The sequence below is a fragment of the Garra rufa genome, chromosome 13 (assembly GCF_049309525.1).
Source record: "Garra rufa chromosome 13, GarRuf1.0, whole genome shotgun sequence".
NCBI classification, from domain to species: domain Eukaryota; kingdom Metazoa; phylum Chordata; class Actinopteri; order Cypriniformes; family Cyprinidae; genus Garra; species Garra rufa.
The window spans coordinates 46,083,766-46,109,564 of NC_133373.1; the positions used below are offsets into that span (position 1 = coordinate 46,083,766).

The 25,799-nt window shown below is 38.0% G+C and overlaps 2 protein-coding genes across 2 annotated transcripts in view; both read right to left on the minus strand.

The window, feature by feature from the left end:
- Positions 1 to 1,545: 1,545 nt before the first annotated feature.
- On the minus strand, positions 1,546 to 13,293 carry LOC141348589 (uncharacterized). Its single transcript, XM_073852864.1, has 9 exons — positions 11,761 to 13,293; positions 11,377 to 11,533; positions 10,726 to 10,918; positions 10,513 to 10,608; positions 6,876 to 6,971; positions 5,422 to 5,547; positions 5,152 to 5,286; positions 4,920 to 5,030; positions 1,546 to 4,022 (listed from the first exon to the last, which is right to left on the minus strand). The coding sequence occupies exons 1-9, from the start codon at positions 11,867 to 11,869 to the stop codon at positions 1,872 to 1,874; spliced, it is 3,174 nt and encodes a 1,057-aa protein (XP_073708965.1). The 5' UTR covers positions 11,870 to 13,293; the 3' UTR covers positions 1,546 to 1,871.
- A 2,510-nt stretch (positions 13,294 to 15,803) lies between these two features.
- The window catches only part of LOC141348591 (uncharacterized), a 33,197-nt gene continuing 23,201 nt past the window's right edge, over positions 15,804 to 25,799 (minus strand). The window contains exons 9-10 of the mRNA XM_073852865.1: positions 21,799 to 21,897; positions 15,804 to 16,374 (exon numbers count right to left, since the gene is read on the minus strand). Of these exons, the coding sequence (XP_073708966.1) occupies positions 16,157 to 16,374; positions 21,799 to 21,897 (317 nt within the window). The 3' untranslated portion in view covers positions 15,804 to 16,156. The remainder of the gene's footprint in view (positions 16,375 to 21,798; positions 21,898 to 25,799) is intronic.

Consider the following 25,799-nt stretch of genomic DNA (forward strand, 5'->3'; position numbering starts at 1 on the left):
ATCTGTTCTGTATACAGGGAAATACACGGAAAAGAATCGCCTTCATTTAGAAATGAGATCGCATTTATGTGTGAATCGAGATCGTGATTTTTTTTCGATTAATCGTGCAGCCCTACATCTAATTGAACAATTTATTTTCATCAACAAATTATCATAGAACAGCTTTATGAGTTTTATGATCCATTCTCAAAGACTTTAAGTCATTATTTGGGAAACACACATATTCTGAATGCCTTCAGCAGAATTCAAATTAGCCATTTTAATCTAGATTAATTCCAAGATTTAATCTAGATTAATCTAGATTAAAAAAATTAATCTATGCCCACCCCTAGTTTATTTGAAAGTTATTTTTTTAAAGTCTAATAAATATTAAAATTGATAGCGCTCAATTATACTGTAATGTTGAATGCCTATAGTCAACGGTAAAACATTAAAGCAATAGTTCACCCAAAAATGAAAATTTGATGTTTATCTGCTTCCCCTCAGGGCATCCAAGATGTAGGTGACTTTGTTTCTTCAGCAGAACACAAATGACGATTTTTGACGAAAACCGGTGCAGTCGGTCAGCCTCATAATGGCAGTGGATGGGCACCAGACCTTTGAAAGTAAGAAAAAAACATGCACAGACAATTCCAAATTACACCCTGCGGCTCGTGACGATACATTGATGTCCTAAGACACGAAACGATCGGCTTTTGTGAGAAACTGAACAATATTTATATCCTTTTTTACCTTTGATGCACAGCCACGTCCATCTGTCGTGACCACGAGATTGTCATCCGGCTTGTTACATGTGAACGCGCTCTGGTGTAGAATACGCAAAAAGGGGAAATCAGCGATAAAAAACAATTCCGGATCAGTTCATGCAAGCAAACGTAATCTTTTACCTTTAAATCGGTTTGAACAATCAGCATATAGAAAGTAATTACCATTTTGAATAGCCGCGATACCCAAAATCTCTGTGCACTGTGTAAACAATGAGTGATAAATACACGCGACAGATGGCTTCCGGCGTTTGCGTATTCTACACCAGAGCGCTATACGAGTAACGAGCCGGATGATGAACTCGTGCTCATGACAGATGGACGTGGCTGTGCATCAAAGGTAAAAAAAAATTATATAAATACTGTTAAGTTTCTCACAAAAACCGATTGTTTCGTGTCTTAGGACATCAATGTATCAACACGAGCCGCAGGGTGTAATGTGGATTTGTCTGTGCATGTTTTTTGTTACTTTCAAAGGTTTGGTGCCATCCACTGCCATTAAATCACTAACAGACTGCACCGGTTTGAGTTAAAAATCTTTGTTTGTGTTCTGCTGAGGAAACAAAGTCACCTACATCTTGGATACCCTGAGGGGAAGCAGATAAACATCAAATTTTCATTTCTGGGTGAACTATCCCTTTAAGGAGAATTTTTTATAGAGACATTAGTATTGCTAACAGTGAAAGAAGCCATTAAACAAATATTTAAAATATATTTAAATAAGATGATTCATAATAAAAAAATAAATCATACAAACATACCTTCTTCTTGAGAGCACCCATCCATGTCCAGGTCAACAGTCTCTAAAAAAAGTAATAGAATATGAATGAGTCAGAAAGCTGAAACTGTGGTCAACTTTGCAAAAGTAGTCAAAAATAATACATAAATAGCAAAACAGACGGTCTTAAATGGTCCAGTTATAGTCAATTATAACTATAAAACCTGCTCTCCCCATCAGTATGTTAAAGGAGAAGCACACTTCCAGAACAATAGACAAATACATATAAATATAATTACAAATGCTTGTACTCTTATTCAATTCGATTATACTAAACTTGATTTTGCTACTCAATTCAAATTCTATACACTTCTCTAAAAGAGAATGATTTACAGATGGACAATCCTATCCTTTAAGGAAATTTTAAATAAAAAAGGCTTAATACCAGTCACATCAAGCTGAATTTCATCCAGATTCTTCCCTTTGAACTCTCCTAGCCGTCCCTTTTCCAAAGCTAAAAGAACTTTGCTAATTTTAGCAAGCTGGAGGGTTCCTTCTGGAAGACGGTAGTGCTTTCTGTGGACCTCAATGTTGTGGCCAAGGAAATCTGCCAACTGGTCGAGTTCTGTTGTTTTCAGGTTGAGAACGGTCGACAGAGTAGCAATGTGTTTCCTTAGTTTTGTCGAAGTTAGCGCTTTTGGATGTTTGATGTCATCACATTCGTTCACAAACTGCCTAATGCAATCAGAACCCCTCAAATAATGGACAGAGTGCGGCAATGCAAACAAGTAGCAGTTTTCTTTCAGCACTCCACATTCTTCTCGCTTCTCAGTCAAAGCATCAAGGGATTCCCTCATGACTGGAGTAAGGAGAACAGGGACTTTCCTTCCTCGCTTTCCTACTATGGCAATCCGGACAAAATGTTTGCAAAGCTTCTGCTCGAGCGCTGTAAGGGCCAGGTTAACATCTTGGTGAGTTTCTGATGTGTCCTTTGACAGGTACACAGACAAGGGCATTCGGGATACCTCTCCTGCTCTACGGCGGTTGAAGAGAATAACTTGTGCCAAGGTCACTTTAGCAAGGTCCTTCCAGTTTAAGGGAGAAGGATTTTCTCGCAGGGCATCAAGTTGTGTCTGCTGTTTCTCAGACAAATGGGAATGAAGTTTTTGGACATCTTGTGTGAACGGTAGAATTTGAGGAGAATTCCACTTGGTCTGATTAAGCTGAGTTAATGCTTGGCTCGCAATGTCAAATTTCCAACTCTCTTGATATAGCAGTGCAAATTCTTCAGCGTCTTTGGCTGTCTGTTGATCTTTCGTCTTTAATCCTTCAGATTTGATAAACATGGCCAATGCATGTAAGCCATGCCCAACTTTGCGAGCAAGCGATGGACGTTGATATTTTCCAGTTTTGTCACTGAATCCAGCGAGGCATCTTGCAGCCCTAACAACATGACTGTATTTTTCAGGTTTTATGAGTTCTTTGATGGACTTCACGTGTGTCATCTTTTTAGCTTCCAGTACCAGCCTGGCAAGCTCTCTCAGTTTTTGTCGAATATATTGGTGTTGGCTAATTACATTTTCATTCTTGTTGAACAGTCTGAATCCATATTCAAGAATGCAGCGGTCTTCCTTAATTGCAACGGCGACCTCATCCTGATTCATTTCATTTAAGAACTTCCAGTATGTGTCGCTAAGTCCAGTTGGAGCAGGTTCAGCAAACGCACACAGCGCTTGAACTCTTGTTTTACCTCGCTTGGAAGACTTGCCCTGAGGCTTGAAATTGCAGACTTGAAAATGTCGCCACATGACTCTTTTTCTGAAGAGCCCAAAGCAGTAAACACAGTGCATAAATTCTTGTCCTTCAGTTTTTTTTTTGGGTTGCTTCCACGGGATGAGTTTGCCTTGCCGGCTCTCCAAAACTTCAACATTATGTTCAAAGTTCCCCTTGTTTCGTATATAATCTAATTGCAGCCTCCTTTCTTTTGAGTTCTTTGGCAAACTCAATGCCTTCGCAACCTCGACCACATCACTGTGTCTACGCGACAAGTGCCTTGACATTTTTTGAACTACTTGGCCACAATACAAGCAATGATGTTTCTTGTTATATCTTCTAGAACCATCCTCCTTTTTCAAAACTGGATTAACATAGACGGATGGCTCTTCTTCAAGCGGAACTGAAATGCTCATCTCTTTGTTACTATATGTTCGCGCTGTTGTTTTCTCTCTGCTTCTTTCATCTCTGCTATTGGAAAATCTGCAATCTTGCACTGAGTCTTGACTTGTTTCAAATCTTCTCTGACCTGAAGACTCACACCTGCTCTGACTGGATGACTCACTTCTGCTCTGACTTGAAGACTGAAATTGGCTCTGACTTGACTTGCTTCTGCTCTGTGTAATAGCTGACTTTTGTTTATTTTTCAGTGATAACTCCAAGCTGCAGTCACTGCTATCCCCTGTGCTTTCTTCCCTGGGATCTGGGATATACTCATCCTCGCTATCGCCACACGAGTCATCTGATTCTACAAGATGCCTTTGAATCTTTAAAAAATAAATAAAGTTAACAGGATTAGTCTCTCCAAAATGAAGGAAAAAAAAGACTCACCTACAACACAAATGACTACGGTTCATCAGAGCACAAATGAATAGTTTTGGATGTGAAGAGACAGAATGGAAATGGACAGCATTTAAGTCATTTAGGCAAGATAATAAAAGTCCATATTAGAAATATTTTAACAATGATGTGTTATTTTAACATGAGTGATCTGATGAGCTTGATACAGTGAGGAAAAACAATATTTAATCCTCTGCATGTTTGCCCACTAACAAAGAAATGATCAGTGGTATAATGTTAACGGTAGGCTAATTTGAACAGTGAGAGACAAAACAAAATTCAGAAAAAAAACTCATAAAAATTAGGACTCCACTTTTTGAAATTCATTTTTCTTATGTTATTCTGTCTCTCACTGTTAAAATCAACCAATACATTTATAGACCAACCATTTATTTGCCAGTGGGTGAACATACAAAGTCAGCAGGGAATATAATTGATTTAAATATTTTTTTCAAATAACTTTTTTCTTTATGTAATGAAAGTTTATAACGGACAAACACACAAGCGTTAAAACTGTTGGTTGCCATCAATTTCCATTCATCATGTCTCTTAACATCTAAGTTTATTTTCTTAGTTGTATTTACGAGCAATGAAATTTATGCATATATGAAAGTTATTTGAGAGTTCTTTTAATACATTAGTACGATAAACTGACTAAAACTGTCAACTGCATGACATTCATTCTTTAAGGAAGCTAGGTAAAAATTTATTACAAGTAAATTAAATAAGAAATAAACTAGTAATTAAAAATTAGACCAAGGGACTAAAAACATTGAGAACACCAACCATTAAGTGACAAAGCATGAAAAAAAAAAATCACTTACAGGACGGAGAAAGCTTCTCTTTGGTCTTTCTAGAGCCATTTCCATCTTGGGAGTGGCAATCTCATCTGTGCTGTCATCACTTGGAACAGAAAAATCTGGTACCTTGTCCATCTGCCAAAAGGGAGTTAGGTCATGCTAGGATTGTTCACATTCTATCAAAATCATTTACAACAAAAATATTTTGGTAGAAATTAACTGTCAAATAGTTGGTACCAGAGCTTAAGAGGCATACCAAAATGCTTTTTGTCATCCTCAGCTTTGAAACAACTTCGCTGTCTGATTGCGAACTGGAATCCTCATCAGTTTCATCTACTATACTTTCACTCGAGTCAAACAGAGGCTCAGAATAATCAGGAACCGCATCCATCTGCCAAAAAGAGTGATTTTAATATATGGTTATACATTTTTGCTCACACTATTAAAATCAGCCACAGGCAAATGATGTTTGAGCCATTTACATAAACTTTACACAAGAATTTTAAGTACTGCATCGGAGGAATACCTGAATGTTTCCATTCCTTGTCTTCTGTTGAACAACACCAGAGGGTGGAGAGGTAGGGTTGTCTTTATCCTCATCAGTCTCATCACTTTCTGAATAATTTACTAGGCCAAACCCTCCAGTAAACACCTGAATATAATTAAACATATGTATTAAGAGTTAACTGGAACCATATATGTATAAGCAGTGTACTAATTTAGCACAAACACTTGGGCAAGAACCTAATAACAACAACATTTATCTAGTTTGACAGAGTGAACGGCCATCTAAAGTTGAGTCAGTTTAGCTTCATTTCTATAGCGCTTTATACAATAAAAATAGTTTTGAAGCAGCTTTTCATTGATCAGCTTGAATCATGGAATTATATATTTCCTGTTGAAGTCAGTTCCTTCTCAGTTCTGTCTATTGAGAAGATAATTATTAAATTTGTTTAGTTTGTCAAATCAAATCATTTTAATTCTTCTTAAATACTGTCATTGTTTAGTGTTGAACAATTGTCAGTCAGTTGTCACTGTTCAGCTGTTTAGTTTTTGATTCAGTTCTGCCTAAAAACGGTATAAATATCAATATAACGGAAAATACTTTAAACATGATGAATAAATGAGACTTCAACATTGGGGTGTTTATGAATCTGAAAGAAAACAGAGCCAAACAGCATTCCACAGAAGCTAGAGAAAAAGTCACACAAATGCAGATCAGGGAAAAGGCAATGTATAAGTGTTTTAATTTCCCACTGAGAACAACTGGAATAGAAAGTGGAAGCTACAGTACACCATCCAAGTACTAAAGAAGTTCAATGTTAAATCAGATAAGCCACAAAAATGCCAACAATTACAATTAAATAGCTAAATGTTCTTTCCTAGAGCTAACAGCTAGTGTCACAGCAACATTTAATATCGTGCAATGGATTACATCTAAAATACTCAACCTGAACATGTAGCAGCTTGTAAAGTGTTGAATTCTACCTGCAATAAGTTCAGTTTAAATAATGACAGGTGCTGTTCCAATTAATTAAAATCACTTTGAATGAGATCCATACGTGAGGGCCCCATAAGGCCAAGACTAGAAATGTGTGTGTGTGTATAAGGACCCCATAAGGCCAAGACTAGAAATGTGTGTGTGTGTATAAGGACCCCATAAGGCCAAGACTAGAAATGTGTGTGTATAAGGACCCCATAAGGCCAAGACTAGAAATGTGTGTGTGTGAACTTAACTGTAAAATCATTACTTTGGGTTGAGGGCCCCATAAGGCCAAGACTAGAAATGTGTGTGTGACGCTTAACCTGACAGAAACCTTTCTAGTTTTACTGTCCTGCTGCGCACTAACTGTTTCCTCAATCAGAACTCTAACATATCACCCAATGATGATAAACATAGTGTGAACCTGTTTCTTTAATAGAAACTATGAAATCTAAGAGCTCAATAGTTTGAGATGATTGTCTACATTACTCTTTTACCTGTGTGATTTCATCATCCATTTTGGGGTCATCATCGGATGGGTGATCTGTTGGGGACGAGTCGGTCTGTAGAGCAGAAGACTGCTTCTTTGGACCCTGCAAATCAGACAAAAACAGAACAAGAACCTGTGAAGAACTGACAAGTGTAATGTATTCAGGCATTTACAAGAGACACATGTTATCTCATGTAAAAACAGTCTCTCAACTAGCATATAGTTGAAATCTAAACCCATTTACAGATCCTTCCTAGAGCTAACAGCTAGTGTCACAGCATCATTTAATATCGTGCAATGGATTACATCTAAAATACTCAACCTGAACATGTAGCAGCTTGTAAAGTGTTGAATTCTACCTGCAATAAGTTCAGTTTAAATAATGACAGGTGCTGTTCCAATTAATTAAAATCACTTTGAATGAGATCCATACGTGAGGGCCCCATAAGGCCAAGACTAGAAATTTGTGTGTATAAGGACCCCATAAGGCCAAGACTAGAAATGTGTGTGTGTGTATAAGGACCCCATAAGGTCAAGACTAGAAATGTGTGTGTGTGAACTTAACTGTAAAATCATTACTTTGGGTTGAGGGCCTCATAAGGCCAAGACTAGAAATGTGTGTGTGACGCTTAACCTGACAGAAACCTTTTTAGTTTTACTGTCCTGCTGCACACTAACTGTTTCCTCAATCAGAACTCTAACATATCACCCAATGATGATAAACATAGTGTGAACCTGTTTCTTTAATAGAAACTATGAAATCTAAGAGCTCAATAGTTTGAGATGATTGTCTACATTACTCTTTTACCTGTGTGATTTCATCATCCATTTTGGGGTCATCATCGGATGGGTGATCTGTTGGGGACGAGTCGGTCTGTAGAGCAGAAGACTGCTTCTTTGGACCCTGCAAATCAGACAAAAACAGAACAAGAACCTGTGAAGAACTGACAAGTGTAGTGTATTCAGGCATTTACAAGAGACACATGTTATCTCATGTAAAAACAGTCTCTCAACTAGCATATAGTTGAAATCTAAACCCATTTACAGATCCTTCCTAGAGCTAACAGCTAGTGTCACAGCAAGATTTAATATCGTGCAATGGATTACATCTAAAATACTCAACCTGAACATGTAGCAGCTTGTAAAGTGTTGAATTCTACCTGCAATAAGTTCAGTTTAAATAATGACAGGAGCTGTTCCAATTAATTAAAATCACTTTGAATGAGATCCATACGTGAGGGCCCCATAAGGCCAAGACTAGAAATTTGTGTGTATAAGGACCCCATAAGGTCAAGACTAGAAATGTGTGTGTGACGCTTAACCTGACAGAAACCTTTCTAGTTTTACTGTCCTGCTGCACACTAACTGTTTCCTCAATCAGAACTCTAACATATCACCCAATGATGATAAACATAGTGTGAACCTGTTTCTTTAATAGAAACTATGAAATCTAAGAGCTCAATAGTTTGAGATGATTGTCTACATTACTCTTTTACCTGTGTGATTTCATCATCCATTTTGGGGTCATCATCGGATGGGTGATCTGTTGGGGACGAGTCGGTCTGTAGAGCAGAAGACTGCTTCTTTGGACCCTGCAAATCAGACAAAAACAGAACAAGAACCTGTGAAGAACTGACAAGTGTAATGTATTCAGGCATTTACAAGAGACACATGTTATCTCATAGTCTCTCAACTAGCATATAGTTGAAATCTAAACCCATTTACAGATCCTTCCTAGAGCTAACAGCTAGTGTCACAGCATCATTTAATATCGTGCAATGGATTACATCTAAAATACTCAACCTGAACATGTAGCAGCTTGTAAAGTGTTGAATTCTACCTGCAATAAGTTCAGTTTAAATAATGACAGGTGCTGTTCCAATTAATTAAAATCACTTTGAATGAGATCCATACGTGAGGGCCCCATAAGGCCAAGACTAGAAATGTGTGTGTGTATAAGGACCCCATAAGGCCAAGACTAGAAATGTGTGTGTGTGTGTATAAGGACCCCATAAGGCCAAGACTAGAAATGCGTGTGTGACGCTTAACCTGACAGAAACCTTTCTAGTTTTACTGTCCTGCTGCACACTAACTGTTTCCTCAATCAGAACTCTAACATATCACCCAATGATGATAAACATAGTGTGAACCTGTTTCTTTAATAGAAACTATGAAATCTAAGAGCTCAATAGTTTGAGATGATTGTCTACATTACTCTTTTACCTGTGTGATTTCATCATCCATTTTGGGGTCATCATCGGATGGGTGATCTGTTGGGGACGAGTCGGTCTGTAGAGCAGAAGACTGCTTCTTTGGACCCTGCAAATCAGACAAAAACAGAACAAGAACCTGTGAAGAACTGACAAGTGTAGTGTATTCAGGCATTTACAAGAGACACATGTTATCTCATGTAAAAACAGTCTCTCAACTAGCATATAGTTGAAATCTAAACCCATTTACAGATCCTTCCTAGAGCTAACAGCTAGTGTCACAGCAAGATTTAATATCGTGCAATGGATTACATCTAAAATACTCAACCTGAACATGTAGCAGCTTGTAAAGTGTTGAATTCTACCTGCAATAAGTTCAGTTTAAATAATGACAGGAGCTGTTCCAATTAATTAAAATCACTTTGAATGAGATCCATACGTGAGGGCCCCATAAGGCCAAGACTAGAAATTTGTGTGTATAAGGACCCCATAAGGTCAAGACTAGAAATGTGTGTGTGACGCTTAACCTGACAGAAACCTTTCTAGTTTTACTGTCCTGCTGCACACTAACTGTTTCCTCAATCAGAACTCTAACATATCACCCAATGATGATAAACATAGTGTGAACCTGTTTCTTTAATAGAAACTATGAAATCTAAGAGCTCAATAGTTTGAGATGATTGTCTACATTACTCTTTTACCTGTGTGATTTCATCATCCATTTTGGGGTCATCATCGGATGGGTGATCTGTTGGGGACGAGTCGGTCTGTAGAGCAGAAGACTGCTTCTTTGGACCCTGCAAATCAGACAAAAACAGAACAAGAACCTGTGAAGAACTGACAAGTGTAGTGTATTCAGGCATTTACAAGAGACACATGTTATCTCATGTAAAAACAGTCTCTCAACTAGCATATAGTTGAAATCTAAACCCATTTACAGATCCTTCCTAGAGCTAACAGCTAGTGTCACAGCAAGATTTAATATCGTGCAATGGATTACATCTAAAATACTCAACCTGAACATGTAGCAGCTTGTAAAGTGTTGAATTCTACCTGCAATAAGTTCAGTTTAAATAATGACAGGAGCTGTTCCAATTAATTAAAATCACTTTGAATGAGATCCATACGTGAGGGCCCCATAAGGCCAAGACTAGAAATTTGTGTGTATAAGGACCCCATAAGGCCAAGACTAGAAATGTGTGTGTGTGTGTATAAGGACCCCATAAGGCCAAGACTAGAAATGCGTGTGTGACGCTTAACCTGACAGAAACCTTTCTAGTTTTACTGTCCTGCTGCACACTAACTGTTTCCTCAATCAGAACTCTAACATATCACCCAATGATGATAAACATAGTGTGAACCTGTTTCTTTAATAGAAACTATGAAATCTAAGAGCTCAATAGTTTGAGATGATTGTCTACATTACTCTTTTACCTGTGTGATTTCATCATCCATTTTGGGGTCATCATCGGATGGGTGATCTGTTGGGGACGAGTCGGTCTGTAGAGCAGAAGACTGCTTCTTTGGACCCTGCAAATCAGACAAAAAAAAAGTAAATTTCTGTGTGTGTGTGTATATATATATATATATATATATATATATACACACACACACACCCAAAAAAGTAGTTGTGTTAGTCTAACTCACCTTGTTACGCCATGGCCATTGTGCATCACCATAGTTATATTCAATTTCACTTCCGATTTCAATTCTTTTCATGGCAAATAGACACAAATGGGGCCTGTTATTTACTATGATTTTTTTCATAGAGCAGTTGGGAGATTTGTGATTGTCATTGCATAGTCTTCCCAGAGAGCCATCTTCTTTGGATGCATCAATACTAAAAGGTATAAAAAAAACTTTGTAAGTTCATTTAAAGAAAAACCCTTTAAATATTTAAATATCATGTGCACAAATGGTCAGATTACACGAAAGAGACATTTAAATTACACATCAACTGTAACTGTAAGACATACAAAGCAGAAAGTCCTAATCAACAAAAGTGCTTATCATCAGCCTAAAATGTTAAAGTCGCCCTGTAGTGAAACTCAAGTTTTGAATGTTGATAATGTACAGCATATTGCTCCAAATACCATTGCGGAGTATATTAACTTAAAACTGCCGAGGACCACAGAACAGACAGAAAAACATTAAAATCACCCATAGAATTGAGTACACAGGGGCTGTATTATCGGAATTAACTGCTGATTATGCTTTTGCTCATTAACTATTCAGAAGTGTGTTGCATGGCATACATGTTTCCCAGATGTCTCAAAACATGCATCTGTACATACTTACCACCAGTGACGTTGCTGCCACTCAAAATCAAATAGAAATGTACTCTGTAACTCTGTGTAGTGTCTCGCCTGGAATTCCTCTGCAGCAACGAGTTCCCCCTTGTATTCCAAGACAAAAGCTCCCGGTTCAACAGGCTGGTTAGCAAATACTCCTCTACCTATAAAGACATAATTAGAAAGACACTTAATTTGGGGAAAAAGTTGTTGCCTTGACACTTTTGGAGGTGAAACTAGGGATTCAGAGTATTAACCGAATGTAAACAAATAGGAAAGAAAGAAAGAAAGAAAGAAAACTCTACTAATTTACCATTTCCAACTACAATGGTATACATTATTATGTAAGTGTATGCAAATGAGAGGTACTGATAAATTCACATCAACATACCTTTGTTTCTATCTATATATCTTTCCACAAACTCTGGTTTGTCACATGAAGACAAAATATAGGTCCTTGCTTCGTCAGCAGGCCGTATCCTCTTTCTTCTTTTGGACATTATAGCTTTTTATAAAATAAAATACAGACACATCCACAAAGAAAAAGTATGAATTTAGCATGAGAGACAAAAAACAAGCAAATTCAAGTCATTAATATTCAAGTGGAGCTGTCACTGGCATTAATGTATCAACTAACATAATCAACAATACATATATTAAAGCATTAATTAATCTTAACTAATGTTAATTATATTAAAATACAGTCGTTCATTGTTAGGTCAAGTTAATTCACAGAACATTATTTAATGTTAACAAGCACAACTTTTGATTTTAATAATGCATTAGTAGATATTGAAATTTACATTAAGATTAATAAATGCTGTAGTAGTATTGTTCTTCTTAGTTCATGTTAACAAAAGTAACTAACTAATGAAACTTACTGTAAAGTGTTACCAAAAAATACGTAGTCAAATTATCAACTGCAATAAAACATGCTTCTTTCTTCTGCTGTCAACACCATTATTAGTCTAGAGATAAGATTAGCAAGCTAACGCTAGCGATCTGAATAAACTAGCACATCATTATTATTAACCATCAATTTCATACGTTACGAAACGGAGAAAGCATTTGAACGAAACTACATCATGTACAAAGTCAAATAACATAAACCTACCTGTTATTCACCTGAAGAGATTCTTCCGTTTACATCCACTTGAAAATGCAGAAATCCAGAAAAGTCCGTCTTTCCATGTGCTATTAACAACGAGCGATCTCAGTACAATGGTCACTTTACTTCATTAAGCACCATTCTACTGATATGAGTAGGAATTGACACAAAACTACATCAAATGTACAGTCAAATAATATAAACCTAACTTACCTGCTGCTCTCAAGAAGAGTGAAGTTCGTCTGTTCGACGTTAAACCGCATTGAACTTCCGGTTGATAACGCGCGTAACCGAATATAAACGACCCCTCCCTTTCCGTGAACTATTAGCAATTAGCCGTGTGATTAAAAAGGTTTTTCATTAAGCATCGTTCTGTTGATATGGGTAGTAATTGACACGAAACTCAAATGCAGTAAAATAATATAAACCTACCTGTTGCTCACATTAAGTATTTTTTCCCTTGGTACAGAGTTGAAACACGTTAAATTATAGATGTAAAATAAGGAATTAACACTGTCAATCACAGAAACTAAACAGCTCCTCCCTTTCCGTGAGCTAAAATAACACACACTTCCGGTAGTGTGTATCTGCGGCACTACCGCACTTTGAGATATGGGGGCGATAGAGAGCGCAAACACACATACACACAGAACCATACTTTGTCACCTTGTGGGGAAAGTGAAAAAAAGGCATGAGACACACCAGGAGAGGCTTATGAGGCTGTTTAAATGAAAATCGGTGTGGGGCCCACTATTTTGGGCCCCACAAGGCTGTTGGACCCCACACTGTTGGTGGGCTCCTTGTCACCGGGCCCAACAAAGTAAGAAATACAAGTACACACACACACACACACACACACACTCTCACACACACACACACACACACACACACACACACACACACACACACACACACACACACACACACACACACACAGACAGACAGACACACACACACACACACACAGACAGACACACACACACACACACACACACACACACACTCACACACTCACACACTCTCACACACACACACACACACGCACACACACACACACACACACACACACACACACACACACACACACACACACACACACACATACTTGTTTTTCTCCCATAAGGGGGTCCATCGTTTTTTACCAAATTATGGGGTCCACCATTTCCAGTGGATCTATGCATGTATAAAAAATCAAGCAAGATTATGACCAGTTTTTAATAATAAATATCACTTAAATGTAACAAAATTCAAACAAAAATTTCTCCATGTCTGTTTCTGAGTCACTTGTGGGGTTCGGGTTTAAACATTTAGAACTTGTGAGGTCCGCTATTACAGATACACACATATTTCTAGTTTTTATATCCTAACGGGGAACAAAAGGTACTATCTGGAAATTTACATTAGTTTGGCTTTGATTATCATATTTTATAGATTAGAATTTATATCTTTTAAATTAATTAGCTCACAAACCTATTAGCTTTGTCACTCCTATGATTGGCTGAGCTACATATGAGGCAGAAAACATCTAAAATGGCATTTAGAGAAATTACTTCCAGCTTAACAGATCTCAAATCCTAGTTTCTTCTAAAATCTGAGTACTCAAATTTTGATCCAACTGAACTTTACCTGCATAGTACTGGTCATGGAATGGACTCCTATAATGCAGTGTTGATAGAGGGATCTTGGTTTCTCCCTGGGTATTTTTCTCCATTTCTATTGAAATTGTGTTCCTAGCCAGTAACCTTTGTTTTATTTAACAGTGCCTAAAGACAATTAAGTTAACATAGACCTCACCATTCATCCAAGGAACAAAGAATTGAGAATGTGAAATACATAATTTTTCCCTATAAAGCTGAATTGGGGCAATGTAAGCACTGTAAAGAAAATGACTTGAAAACATGTTTTTCCTTTTGTACACGCCATGAGTAATATTTTAGACGCACAGTAAAAAAAAAAAAAAAAAAAAGATAAAAAAGTACAACATATGTCCTCAATGAAAATGTATTTGGTAACAATACACAATGGACAGTTCCATACAAAAAGAGGTTAGACTGCATTTTACATTTCAAATGAATACTAAAAACACTTTGGTCAAATCTTTGGTCAATTTGATGTCGAAGAACATGCTTTAATAAGGATTCACAACAGCCTTTTTCCTTGATATAAAAAACTGAACATAAAAAAAGAGATTTTCCTCGGTCGTCAATGTTTTTCTTTCGTATTTTAAAAAACATTAAAGGGTTAGTTGACCCAACTGAACTTTGCCTTTGGAATACATAACTTTTTTCCTGTGGTGGGAAGAGCAAATGACAGACACAGTGGGTGTAGAGTCAGGCCTAGGAGAGGCTTTTATTAAACAAAAGAAAAGTGTCCAAAGGAGGGGAAAGTGTCCAACAAAAAACAGGGAATTTGGTGTCCTCTTCGTGCAGGGGATTCCTTGAAGAAGCGACAGTGTTCGATAGGGAAGGGTCCAGTAAGGGATGAAGTCCAGAGGCCGCACACGCTGCCCTCTCAGGACACTAGCGTGCAGGCACAGGGAAGAGACCGGTCTCTCGAGGAGAGGCACGCCTGGCATTTAAGCAGCGGCGGTGATGAGGCTTCATTCACATCAGGTGTGCCTCATCACATCAAGCTGTTTTGGTGCCACTCCCCACCGCCCCCACCCCCAAGCGACATCCAGCCTCCACCCACACGGTGCGCTACCTTCCTCAACTAGGCTCCAGCGGTTGGAGTGGGTGGGGATACCTCTCTGAAGCAATGCTCCCTCTCGAAACGCACTGAAACAGGGACAGAAAAACTGGGATTTAGTCCTCCCAGCTGCAAAAGGGGCAAGTGCTATCTTCAAACTTTTGTGAGCGAGAGGGAATGACATCATCAGATGTTGCCCTACTGTGCTGTCTAAGCCACACTGGTGGAGAATGCAGGCAAGGCGGAGCTTAGACAGCACAGTAGGGCAACATCTGATGATTTTTTGAAGGAGATAGCACTTGCCCCTTTTGCAGCTGGGAGGCCGTTTAATTTAGTATCACTTATCCTGCGGTTGGTTGAGGCTGTCGACTAAATCCCAGTTTTTCTGTCCCTGTTTCAGTGCGTTTCGAGAGGGAGCATTGCTTCAGAGAGGTATCCCCACCCACTCCAACCGCTGGAGCCTAGTTGAGGAAGGTAGCGCACCGTGTGGGCGGAGGCTGGATGTCGCTTGGGGGTGGGGGCGGTGGGGAGTGGCACCAAAACAGCTTGATGTGATGAGGCACACCTGATGTTAATGAAGCCTCATCACTGCCGCTGCTTAAATGCCAGGCGTGCCTCTCCTTGAGAGACCGGTCTCTTCCCTGTGCCTGCACGCTAGTGTCCTGAGAGGGCAGCGTGTGCGGCCTCTGGACTTCATCCCTTACTGGACCCTTCCCTATCGAACACTGTCGCTTCAAGGAATCCCCTGCACGAAGGGGACACCAAATTCCCTGTTTATTTTGGACACTTTCCCCTCCTTTGGACACTTTAATTTTCTTATGTTTAATAAAAGCCTCTCCAAGGCCTGACTCTACACCCACTGTGTCTGTCATTTGCTCTTCCCACCACATTCCCTAAAAATGCTGATTTGGGGAACTAACCTTTAGTTGAAAACAATTAGAACTTGTTTCCCCGAGGTGAACGCTTGTAGGAAGGCTGAAATACCCGCATTTTAATGTACTTTTTTTCTTATGGAAGAAATGCGGTTTTTGATGAAATATTTCACTGCCTTCCAGTCTCGATTTACTAAAACTTCAGCTTCTGCATCAACGCAATGCTGACAGTCCATTTTCCCTGGAACTTGGTTTCTCACAATGAATTTCCTTAGGTGCCTTTCGACTGCAGCACATTCATCTGATGTCCAGCTTCTTTTGACTGCAGTTTGTTTGCCTAAGTATACAGGAAAAAAAAAAAAAGAATAGTTAAATCATCAGAACTGAAAGAAAACAAAAATCTGAAAGACAAACAGACAGCTATATGAGAAATGGACTTAAAAAAAAAATCAACATTAAGTAACATTGCCTCTACATGTCTACTAACTTTGTTGGGAGACCATCACAAAGAGTTAGAGGATATTAAGTAGACAGATTTCTAATAAGTTAGTTGACATGTAAGTGTAACATTAATTGTCAACATAATGTTCAAAAAGGACCATCAAAATATTACCAATGATTTTGTCATGTACTGATAAACACAGCAACATGACACAGATGGGAACATGCATGTTAAAATACAGGTGCATCTCAAATTGGAATATCCTAAAAGGTTTTTGTTTGCAACTTATTTCAAAAACTGAAACTTTAATATATTCTAGATTCATTGATTAATTACATGTAAAGTTAAACATTCCTTAAGTTTTTTTGTTTTAATTTTGAAGATTAGAACGTACAGCTCAAGTCAAAAATCCAGTATCTCAAAATATTACAATACTTGCAAAGATCAATCAACAAAAAAGGATTTGCAAAACATAAGTTCAAGTTCTTTAGAGTATGTTCATTTATGTACTCAATTCTTGCTCAGCAGCACACAAATGACAGCATCAGTGAGGTGTGGCGTGTAAGTGATCAGCCTGTGGCACTGCTGAGGCACTACTGAACCTTCAGATCGCCTGTATATTGTTGGATCCACTGTTTCTCATCTTTCTCTTGAAAATAGCCAACAGATTCTCAATGGGGTTCCGGTCAGGCATGTTGGCTGGCCAATAAAGCACGGTAATATCATGGTCAGCAAAACAACTTGGAAGTGGTTTTGGCACTGTGGGCAGGTGCTAAAGTCCTGCTGGAAAAGGAAAGCAGCATCTTCATAAAGCTTGTCAGCAGATGAAAGCATAAAATGCTCCAAAATCTCTTGGTAGACGCTACATTGACTTTGCACTTGATACTGTAAAACACAGTGGACCAACACCAGCAGACGTCAAGGCACCCCATGGTATTACTGACTTCAGAATCTTCTCAATGGACTTCTGTGCCTCTCCAGGCTTCCTCCAGACTCTGGGATCATGATTTCAACATGAAATGCAAAAATTACTTTTATCTGAAAAGAGGACTTTGGACCACTGAGCAACATTCCAGTTAATTTTCTTCTAAGCTCAGGTAATATGCTTCTGATGTTGTTTCTGTTTCAGAAGTGGCTTGGTAGTGCTTTTCCTGAAGATGTCTGAGTGTGGAGACTCTTGATGTGCTAACTCCGGCTTCAGCCCACTCCTACTGAAGCTCTCCTAAGTGTTTGAATCGGCTTTGTTTGACAGTATTCTCAAGCTAACAGTCATGCCTGCTGCTTGTGCACCTTTGCCTACTCAATTTCTTTCTTCCAGTCAACTTTGCATTTAATATGCTTTGATAAAGCACTCTCTAAACAGCCACCCCATTTAGTAATGACCTTCTGTAACTTACCCTCTGTGTGGAGGGTGTCAATGGGTGTCTCCTGGACCAATGCCAAGTCAGCAGTCTTCTCCATTAGTGTGGTTTCAAAGAACAAGAGATACCGGGAATTTATACTGTAGGTATGGTCATTTAATGAAACTCAAATGTAAATTTTCCAACATTTTGAGACGCTGAATTTGACTTTCATGAGTTGTACGCTCTAATTATCAAAATAGAAAAATCGTTTTACTTTACATGTAATGAATCCAGAACATATGAAAGATTTTTTTTTAAGTTACAATAAAAAAAAAGTGAAAAAAAAAAAACCCAACTACGATGATATTCAAATTTTTTGGGATGCACCTGTATATACAGATGAACATATTTGGTGCAGGTTCTTTTGTATTGTACGTTTTACAAATCAGGAATGCCGTTTAAGGGGAGTGCGGAACTGCAATAAAAATAAAAAAAACAATACAAAAAAAAAAACTGACCTTTTTTTTTACCCATTGAGTTAAAGGAGAACTCCGGTGTGATTTTGACCTAAAGTGTATTGAATCATGATACCGAGTGTAAACGTACCTTGCATATCTCATCTCGTCTTGTCCACTGCTGTCCGAAATCTGGGGTCAGTTAGCCGATGCTCACAACAGCTTGTCAATGATATTCAATCGGGCATCGAAGGAGCCATGTAAATAAATCACTGTTTTACGCCATTTACGAGGCACAAAGTAGCTCCAGACTTCATTGGTAGACTTCCAAGGGCCCTGACATTTAAAACGAGACATTGAGAACTTAGAAAAAGCACCGGTAGTTTATTTACAAGTAGATTTATACAGACAGTAACGGCAAGGAGTTTAGCGGCCGCCGCCATCTTAAATGTAGTCACGATAAGTCGAGTGTCGATCACCAAGGAATTTATCAGCTTATCAACGTACCAGGTTGTAGTTTCCTTGGTGCTCGACACTCGACTTATCGTGACTACATTTAAGATGGCGGCGGCAGCTAAACTTCTTGCGGTTACTGTCTGTATAAATCTACTTGTAAATAAACTACCGGTGCTTTTTCTAAGTTCTCAATGTCTCGTTTTAAATGTCAGGGCCCTTGGAAGTCTACCAATGAAGTCTGGAGCTACTTTGTGCCTCGTAAATGGCGTAAAACAGTGATTTATTTACATGGCTCCTTCGATGCCCGATTGAATATCATTGACAAGCTGTTGTGAGCATCGGCTAACTGACCCCAGATTTCGGACAGCAGTGGACAAGACGAGATGAGATATGCAAGGTACGTTTACACTCGGTATCATGATTCAATACACTTTAGGTCAAAATCACACCGGAGTTCTCCTTTAACATTGTACAACGACACTTCCCTTTAATAAGGTGCATTATTTGACATTATTCATGGGTCTACAAAAGAACAATGCAGTGTTTGAATTGGTGGCCTTGTTCATGATCTCCCTAAAATAAAAATAAAACTACTCTGTATAGATTCTTAGAACATGCTTGACACAGACATGAGAAATATTCGTATAGAATATTTTAAGTGTGTAGTCTGAAATTTAGTCAGTCATGTCAAAAACAAATATTCTCTGATAAAATAATCCGTACGGAACCAAGGCGAGGTAGTTGCTACCGTCTGAGCTCATTATCTGCAATGTATCGTTTGAATTTGATCTATTCCTAACGACGATTCCAATAAGATAAAAATCCATTAAAAAGTTATGTCAAACATTTAGATGTCAAATGTATATTCTGTCTTTTTAATGTATTTATTCCTTTCCTTCAGAAAAACAACAACTAGAATAATATAAATGTAAAACCTTAAAATGTTAAAGACTAGTAATAAAATGGAAACAAACAAATCAATTAGCAATAGCATAAACAAAACTGATCAAATGCCAGGTACAACCCAGGCAATGGTTTTCTTTCATAAATAAAATATTGATTAGCCCTCATTTCATGAGTTCACACTTGCATATAATTAGGTGAAGTACGTAAAGCATGTTTGGCGGGCTGTCTAGGGAAGGCCTCCGAGCTCGGGAATGGCCCGAACCTAGAGTAGCCTCCCGTATAGGTTTAAAAAGAACTCGGAATGAGGAGATAAGGTGGTGGAGGGATGCTGATAAACCATCAAATGGGTAGAGGCAAGTCAACTGTATTTATATCTGATGTAGATTAACTTGAGTGCGTTCCACTTGTGTTAATTAGGCTAAGTATCTGACGCGCTCCTCCCGAACTTTGTTAATAAAACATTAACTGACTGAATATCTTTCGTAATTTTAATGATTTTCTTTTGTTCTTTGATTAACATTAACGACAGACGGCACGTTTATTAGATGGCTGTCTCTTTAACACTGAACATGCGTTTTCTTTCTCACCTGTTTACGTTCACTTAAGACTAGGGCTGTCAATCGATTAAAATTTTTAATTGCGATTAATCGCATGGTTGTCTTGTGTTAACTCGCGATTAATCGCACATTTTTATCTGTTCTAAATGTACCTTAAATTAACACTTTTTAAAGTTTTTAGTACTCTAATCAACATTGGCATGGATGCTTTAAGCAAATATGTGTTTATTATCAGTGAAACCATACTTGACTAGACTAACTTGTTTCAAATGTCATAGATGTTTTTCAAATAACTTGTTCATGTCTATTAGACACATGAAAAAAAGAACATAGAAACACCAGGTTCCCATTACTTCTCTTTCTTTGCACTGAGCAATTTACTTACACAAGCCTGTTTACATTATTTGCAGGACAGGGCAGCTCACTTCTTCTGAACATGCAAAATCTACATTTATTATTACATTTGTTTGCCTCTCAGTGCCCACATACTGTCATTTGATGCAGCCACGTTCTCAACAAAACTGTTTCCATTGTTTTGATGTAATATTTCTGTTATCAGATAACCAAAGTAATATGAAATAATAACTGAAAAAAAAAATCCTGAATTATGATCATGATTCAATCACTGAAAAGAATCATTTACCGGCATCTGGACATAAGTCACTATTCCCTGCATTATTATCGTTGTTTTTAACTTCCTGTTTGAATGCCTTCAGGATCCTTTGACTTTTTAGGAGTTTGGCCTGTACTGATTGGAGAGCCTGGTCTCATGCAAATGCGCACTAGCACGACTTTCTGTATCTATTTGGCGTGCTATTAACAAGCTGAAATTAACTTTGGAGTACATATGAAATGCAATTATGCATGTGTTTGACGTGCATTTAATACGCCATTTTCGCTCGTATGTGGCTTTACGCATCAACCACACAGCAACAATCCTAACGTAGCCCGACTCCGCTTGCATTCATTAAATATGGCAGAAGTGCCGGTGTACGCAAAATGATAAAAAACAGAAGTACTTGCGTACCGGCCCACTTCAAGCACTGGAATGAACATAACATCTGTTTTAACCGAAAGCGCTGCTCCACTGCCGCTCGCTGAACAGAGCAGACGCAGATATGAAGAGAGGGAGGTGCGCGCGCATTCATTGGGAGACCTCACGCACGTTCAGCAAAACCGAAGAGCCTCAGAAACTAAATTGGGTTTGTCCAATTATGTGTTTGTGTATTGTTGCTAGACACTTTTCGCTAGGTTGGCAGCACTGCATCCATTTAACTATGGGCTATAGTGGGTCAAACAGAAATGCGCGCTGCGTTAATCGCGCGTTAATAAAATTAGTGCTGTTAAAATTAATTTGCATTAACGCGTTAATGTTGACAGCCCTACTTAAGACCAAAAAACTCTGTTTATGATGATTTACTGACATATTTCGTGCATATTGGTCAATAAATATAAAAGAAAAGTCAGTTACAGTCCAGAACAACCTTTTCTTTATGGAAATACACGGAACTGTTTGAGAACGGACACAGATCGGGAACCCGCATCAGGACCGCAGTTAAAGATCAGCTGTACCATCAATCCACTTTATTTTTCTAAGCTCACCTCTCTTTTTGGCCGACTTTGTTTGCGGTTGCAAATATACTGTGGAAGTAGGTTCCTGAATGGATGTCACACTGTCCTCAGCTTCTGGAATGAATTCATCTGAGTGCAAGAAGAAGTATTTAATGAAATAAAACATATACATTAGCTGCAAGCAACACAAGATTATGATCAATCACGCATAAGTTTCAGTCATTTAGGTACGTCCCATTAAATGTTCAGATGTTAAAGTTTGTTTACAAGTTTTTAGTTAGTCATGAGATACGTTACAAAAACAGGTGTGGCATCATGACAATGAACTTGCCAGTTTAGTCTGTGGGAGTTTAGGCAGGACTTTGATACTAAGGACTTTTGACTACTTTAGACTAGGGCTCCAAAAAAAAAAAATCACTACTGTGCAAACAGCCAAATGACGTAATCAGTCCAAGATGACAGCAGCCATATTGGGATCTTTTGGTTTTACTTTTCTATAGTGGAAGTAGAGAGGTGTCATAAATTTTTTGTGTGTGTCTATAATTTAAAGTAAAGTTATATCATCGGAACAAGCAATTTACGGTAGGAAATGTTTTAACCTCGTTACATTATGGTATTAACAGTAAAAAAATTACCAGCTTACAAAAAATAAGATCGTACTGGTGCTTGAATTCCTTGAAAATGCTTGAATTTTAAATGTAGTGTTTTCAAGGTTTGAAAAATGCTTGGATTTTGGATACAGTGCTTGAAAGTGCAGTTGCATTGGTTTCATATTAATTCGCTTTCATTCTAAACAATTATTTTTTGTTATGCTTATGCTTTAATGCCTCTGATGGAACAGAGCGAGAGATAAGACATGCCGGGAGGTTGTTGCATGACAAATACAAATTATGTTTGAAATGAGAACTCTGGGCTCACAAAAACCGCCAGTCCGACATCCCTGGGCTATTTTAGTCAACTACCAAAATGTTTGACCGGACTGCCCGACAGGCTATCATAAAGTAGAGGGCTTAACTGCTTAATTTAGTTGTATCAAATTTAAGGGCATAAAAAGTTTGTTAATTTTAATATAATATGAAAATACTAATTTATAATTAATAATAATTTAAAGAGGTCTTACATTTGGGGATGGAAAGACTAGAATCACGATAGGGCTGGATAAAACTTCAAAAGGCAATGATGCACACTTCAAAGTCAAAACGCGGCACGGATGTCTTTATATGAATATATCTGAAGAGAACCAACTGTCCTCAGAAACGTGTCGTGGGCACTGATCTATAATGAAGAACATTATATCATCATTATATAGATCAGTAGTCTTTGCCATTTTAATTACCATCCCTGGTAAAACTGCCTTAATGCTGCTTTGTGTACAGCTATTACTAGGGAAACCGTAATATTTCACCACCTTAGCATCCAAGATGTTAGTACTTAAAGATTACATGTAAATATATTGTATACAATTATTTTAGTTTTTTTGTTTACCTGGATGTAAGCACAGTGCAGTGTTAATGCTTAAACTGCATTTACAATGTTTAAAGTGGCTGACAATAATAAATATTGTTGGTCATTATGGTGGTACTTGGAAAGCCAGCTGTCGAGTCACAGCCCTGATGAATGTAAAAGCTGGGTATGGAGCACAAGACATTGAAAAAGCTGCAAGATGAGATGCAAATGGTATATTTTAGTAGTGTCAAAATTAGCAAAATAACATGTGGTTCATTTTTTCTAGATTACCACAGTAAAAATATTTAATGCAATAAAAACAGGGGCAGGGCTAGGGTTAGCCATCCCCATTTACAACTTTTGCCTCTGTCTATTTTATTTATTTTATGAGATGCAGAACGTCTTTACGAGCACATCAAACGAGAGGCGTTTCAAACACACACTAACTTCGCCTCCACGCCAGGCTCGACTCGGCCTGTATCATTTCATATCAAACTACAAAAGAAACTATGTGCATGCAATGTCATAGGTTAAGGAATTAAGTTCCAAAAAAGGGGATTAAGCTGCCTTAAAACTGTGCATGACATAAGTTCTATATGCATCACATTAAAAACATCTATGAAATTGTAAAAACTGTCCTGAGGCTCCCCAGCATCATCTCCCTCATCTAAATCACCCCATTACACTCTCAGCTCTTCCATAGAGACTAAGTAAAAAAAAAAAAACAAAAAAAAAAACTAAAAGGTCATGTACAGCAGCCGTATTTAAATAACAACAGCTGTTTTGATGTGTTAATCCAAAAAAAAAAAGACATTAACTTATGTAGCTTTAAGGATTTCTTTAAAAATGTATTTAGAATTAGTATTTGATAACTTTATAAAATTTTTGTACATATCTGCTGAAGGGCACAGGTAGCTAAATATTTAACTTATTATAATGGGTTTATTTTAGTGGTGGGCCGTTATCGGCGTTAACGTGCTGCGTTAACGTGAAACTCTTATCGCGCGATAAAAAAAATATCGCCGTTAATCTATTCTCAAATTTGGGTTGGGAGCTGGGTCTAAACTACGCAAGCTATGATGACTTTCACCTTCACGTCCGTACGTTTAAGTCTCCTCCGCCAAAACACAGACGGGATCGCGTCGTCCTCCATTCATAAAAACCGAATCTACTATAGCGAAATGCCACGTAAATTCGTCGTTTTTTGGATTCATAAATCAAATGTTGGTCAGTCACTTAATTCAAATCGCGATATGGACTAGTGTCTGTGAAAACTGAAATGCAAAAAGACCGTTTTAATATGAATCCGATAGGTTCGTTTGCTGTGTGTTTGCATTGCGGAGACGAGCTTTTACTACACGGAGTACTCGCATACTGAAACACACGTGACGCTCCCGGTAATGTTTGGCATTTTCATCTCACATGAACAGATAAACTCAATCTCCCAAACTGCTGTGAGTGTCACTTTTACCGTTTCATTTGAGAAAACTAGCATCATATCAAACTGTATGACACAGAAACTTCACGGCAACCTGTCAAAATAAAAGTACGGTGTAACATGTAATGGGCTGGGTAGGTGTTGACGTTAAAAAAACACAATCTAATAGGTAGAAAAAATAATTTCATTGTTAGTTAGTTAGTAAAAACAAGTACATCTAATTGAACAATTTATTTTCATCAACAAATTATCATAGAACAGCTTTATGAGTTTTATGATCCATTCTCAAAGACTTTAAGTCATTATTTGGGAAACACACATATTCTGAATGCCTTCAGCAGAATTCAAATTAGCCATTTTAATCTAGATTAATTCCAAGATTTAATCTAGATTAAAAAAATTAATCTATGCCCACCCCTAGTTTATTTGAAAGTTATTTTTTTAAAGTCTAATAAATATTAAAATTGATAGCGCTCAATTATACTGTAATGTTGAATGCCTATAGTCAACGGTAAAACATTAAAGCAATAGTTCACCCAAAAATGAAAATTTGATGTTTATCTGCTTCCCCTCAGGGCATCCAAGATGTAGGTGACTTTGTTTCTTCAGCAGAACACAAATGACGATTTTTGACGAAAACCGGTGCAGTCGGTCAGCCTCATAATGGCAGTGGATGGGCACCAGACCTTTGAAAGTAAGAAAAAAACATGCACAGACAATTCCAAATTACACCCTGCGGCTTGTGACGATACATTGATGTCCTAAGACACGAAACGATCGGCTTTTGTGAGAAACTGAACAATATTTATATCCTTTTTTACCTTTGATGCACAGCCACGTCCATCTGTCGTGACCACGAGATTGTCATCCGGCTTGTTACATGTGAACGCGCTCTGGTGTAGAATACGCAAAAAGGGGAAATCAGCGATAAAAAACAATTCCGGATCAGTTCATGCAAGCAAACGTAATCTTTTACCTTTAAATCGGTTTGAACAATCAGCATATAGAAAGTAATTACCATTTTGAATAGCCGCGATACCCAAAATCTCTGTGCACTGTGTAAACAATGAGTGATAAATACACGCGACAGATGGCTTCCGGCGTTTGCGTATTCTACACCAGAGCGCTATACGAGTAACGAGCCGGA